At 48.0% G+C, this 3,830-nt stretch overlaps 2 protein-coding genes across 2 annotated transcripts in view; one reads left to right on the top strand and one right to left on the bottom strand.

The window, feature by feature from the left end:
* LOC113214245 (cytochrome P450 4c3-like) overlaps positions 1-1,353 on the top strand; it is a 22,421-nt gene extending 21,068 nt beyond the window's left edge. The window contains exon 2 of the mRNA XM_026433554.2: positions 626-1,353. Coding sequence (XP_026289339.1) covers positions 626-1,150 — 525 coding nt within the window. The 3' untranslated portion in view covers positions 1,151-1,353. The remainder of the gene's footprint in view (positions 1-625) is intronic.
* LOC113214243 (ephrin-B1) overlaps positions 1-3,830 on the bottom strand; it is a 161,670-nt gene that overhangs the window by 2,629 nt on the left and 155,211 nt on the right. The window lies entirely within an intron of this gene.

Genomic DNA, 3,830 nt, shown 5'->3' with positions numbered 1-3,830 from the left:
TATAGATATACAGGCGTCTACGCCTCGCAAAAATGATGAAATTCCCAAAATTTCCAAGTTTTGAAAATGTGGTTTTGTTTAAGAGTAGGTGAAAAGATCGAAAAATTCGACAATTTTGATACACAAAAATGGTTCTCAGGAGCTCATTCCGCCCCGCACCCATCCACTTCAGTTGATCAGAATCAGGCATCACACTGAAAACTGGTTGGCGTCATAAGACTGCCTACACTACAAGTAAAGGAGTGACCTTTTTTCTCTCCTAGGAGAGCGATATCAGTGAAGCCAATTTGACGACTCTTGGGAGAGCGATATTAATTACATCGCTCGTTTGCAATAACTTTTCGCGACATTTTTGGTTACGAATAAGACTAATTTTGAGTCATTTTCGCAAACGTCGCTCGGTTAGGGTCGTTTCTGCGACATTTTCTGTTACGAAGAAGACACATGTTCAGTCATTTCGCAAAAATCGCTCTAACAGAGCGATGACGCCTATACGTCGCTCTATTCGGGAAAGAAAGGTCACTCTTCGTTTTACAGTGTAGAAATACAGTTATCACGTCTGACGCTCTTGCGTTTAGACAATTAGCAGCCAGTAACTCTTCATGGGGAATTCGTTTGTTTCCAGGAAATAAACGACGTCTTAGGTGATGACCGAGGGCGTTCCCTGCAGCACTCGGATTTGAGCAACATGCAGTACACTGAACGGGTGATCAAGGAGGTGCTGCGCTTCTTCCCCAGCGTGCCCATGTTTGGGCGCCACATCACCGAGGACCTAACCCTGCCGTCTGGCTTCACCATTCCGCGGGGCTGCGTGGCGGGCTTCTGGCTGCCCTACATGCACCGGGACCCTCAGTCGTTCCCCGAGCCGGAAAAGTTCGACCCAGACCGATTCCTCCCGGAGAACATTCGTGGCCGCCACCCTTTCGCGTACTTGCCATTTAGCGCCGGACCCAGGAACTGCATCGGCCAGAGGTACGCGATGATGTTCCTGAAGACGGTGGTGGCCGCCTTAGTCCCCCGCCTGCACTTCGAGCTTCCTGATGACGGCCACAAGCGCTTCGAGGATATCCCCATCACATTTAACCTCACCATATCCATAAGCGGTGGCGCCAAAATCCGCGTACGCCGGTGTACTACCGAAAACCAATGAAAACCAGCAGATCTGTGGTCTGGTCATATTTTCGCATTGCTCTGCGAATGCTCACACTCTTAAACCTGCACTGATTTATTTCAAAGTAAATAACTTTGTTTTACGCAGCAGAGGATTGCTGAAAAATTTGTTACTTATTGTGTATATTTTTGTATGTAAACTTACTGATGAAATAAAAAAATTGTCAGTTATGTACAAAGGAATTATTTCGTATAGTTTATGGAAAAGGTTGTCAGTAGCTTATAAATGTTTTTAAGCCACGGGAATACTGACAAAGGGTTATAAAAATAAAAACTCAGTTACAGGATGAGTACGCACTGACAAGGGGACTTAGGCAAGTGTAAATTCCCGATCGTGCCCAAACTCGGTATATTTGCTTCTTATCTATGTAGGTGACGAAAGCCGACCAAATTTTTTCCTGAGAGTCATGTGCCGAAACTCCCTATAAAAGCGTATAAATTCACAAAATACAAATTTCTAGTTTTGTACAAATATTAAGTGATATACTGACTCAAAATGAGTGATTTTGGGGGGGTAATTCCTCTGACACTTTTCGATTTGAGGCCTCCTTCCGTCATTTTTGGCCCAAATTCAATATTTTTTTCATTATTTCCTCCCCTAAAGTACCCTAGAAATTGACTCTCAGGAAAAAATACTACCGTCAGTCGTCATCAACATAGATAAGAAACAAAAATACCGAGTTTGGGCAAGATCAAGAATTTACACTTGCCTAAGCCCCCTTGTGAGTAGATTATGTTCGGTACGCCAGACGATGTCTCGTGATGTCTCGCGAAGCTCTGTTACGCTGGGATGGGACGCACCTTATTAAAATGGCGTGCTACATGCACCGATTTTCCCCCATGAAAAACGGCTGTTTTTGAGCCAGGGCCGCGTGTCGTGTCGTTTTCGCGAAAAACATACAGATTCATTCACTTTCAGATCTGTACTGATTTATTTCTTTATAGGGCAGAACACGAACTGAGGCGCTGCCTGGGATTAGCCTACCTGCGGGGCGGGGGCCGGGCTCTAAACGACGAGCCCGAACTGAGGCGCTTTGCCGCTTGGGTGCCCCCCCCCCCTCCGGCCGCTGGAACTGAGGCGCTAGGGGCCTCAGAACTGAAACTGCTACGGGATAAGTCAGTGTTCACGTAGTGTTTCTATCTTCACAATATAAAGACAAACCAAAACTAACGAAACATAATTTAACACAGAAAATCAGTAACCATACTGCCAATGAGAATTGCACTCCGCTTTGTTTTTAAATAAATGGAAGCAAACCTAATTTAGTACAGAAAATCAGTTATGGTACTGCCAATGCAGCGTTGCACTCTGCTATCACTCCGCGCAACGCCTTGGCATGAGTCTCTTTCTGAGAAAGACCGATATTCTTTTAGATTTCGTCTTCACTAACAAGCCAAATAAATACAGTAATAAGCAAAGATAGCGGGAAAACGCCAGGGCCCTCTCCTCCTCCGGGTACCAAAACCAGAAGAAGGGATGGGGGTGGGGCCGAAGGACAGCCGTTGCGAGGGGGAAATCACTTGCGAAATAGTTCGTACACCTTCATCCGAAATACTCCGAAATAGAGGCGAAATGGACGCGAAATAGAGCGAAGCAAAGACGAAAAAGACGCGAAATAGTCTGTGAAATAGTCGCGAAATACCCCTGAAATACTCCGAAATAGCGCGAAATAGCCCGAAATAATCCGAAATAGGCGGGAAATAGCCGAAATGGCAGGAGAAATAACCGAAATGGTAGGAGAAATACCACGAAATAGTCCGTACGGTACGAACCCTAGTGATTCCCCCCTCGAGCCGTTGATGGGCGGAGCCAGTGCACTACACTGCCAAGCGAACTTGGTCAAATTTACGGTGAACGAAAAAGCCGCGAATCCGAGCGCGAATCTCAACTAGGATCCAGTAATTGAACATCGTCATGCAGTGGATGGCGTCGAGCCAACGGCGGTTACGCTGCACACTCTGACAGGGAATGGAATTGATTTGTTGGGTACTGCTGTGCTTACATTGTGAGTGGGAAAGAAGTGTTTGCAAAATACATTTTATGTTGCGGCTGCGCATCAATTATCCGCAGATGGTGTTTTGGCCTAGACTTCCTCACGCGTCATGGATGCAAATTAGTGACTTGTCCGCACGTGCGGGAGGGCCCGGAGCTGCAGCCGAGACGGCTTCAAATCACCTCCGTCCTATACTGATACACAGACGTGTCACCTCTGTCGGAACGACTAGTTTCTCTATGGACCCACGCCTAGATTGACACGCCGTCACTTTTTAGCTTTAGAAAGGATTTATGAGCCTGGGGTCGAAAGGAGCCTAAACCCAAAGTCCCCGTCACGACAGACGCCTTAGAGAGAAGCCGTGGCCTACCTCGAAGGCGTCCATGCGACAAATCGTGTCGACGAATCGTGTCGCGCCGACAAGTGGTAGTAGACGGCGTTAGGACGACTGCGGACATGACCTGGCTCCCGAGGGTCAGGAGTGACAACTGCGGACATCGCGTGCGGGAGGGCGCGCTCTTCGGACGCGGCCGGCCGGCCGGCCGAGTGTGACCACTGCGGACGTCCATGGCGGAGGGGTTGCCTACCTCCGCTCCGGCAGGCGCTCGGGGCGGGACCGACACGTCCACAGTAAATCCGTCCACAGAATTTGCGCGATGAGAAAAC

Source organism: Frankliniella occidentalis, unplaced genomic scaffold (genome assembly GCF_000697945.3).
Source record: "Frankliniella occidentalis isolate FOCC.00 unplaced genomic scaffold, Focc_3.1 Scaffold42, whole genome shotgun sequence".
NCBI lineage: Eukaryota > Metazoa > Arthropoda > Insecta > Thysanoptera > Thripidae > Frankliniella > Frankliniella occidentalis.
This window is presented reverse-complemented; position numbering and strand designations above follow the sequence as displayed.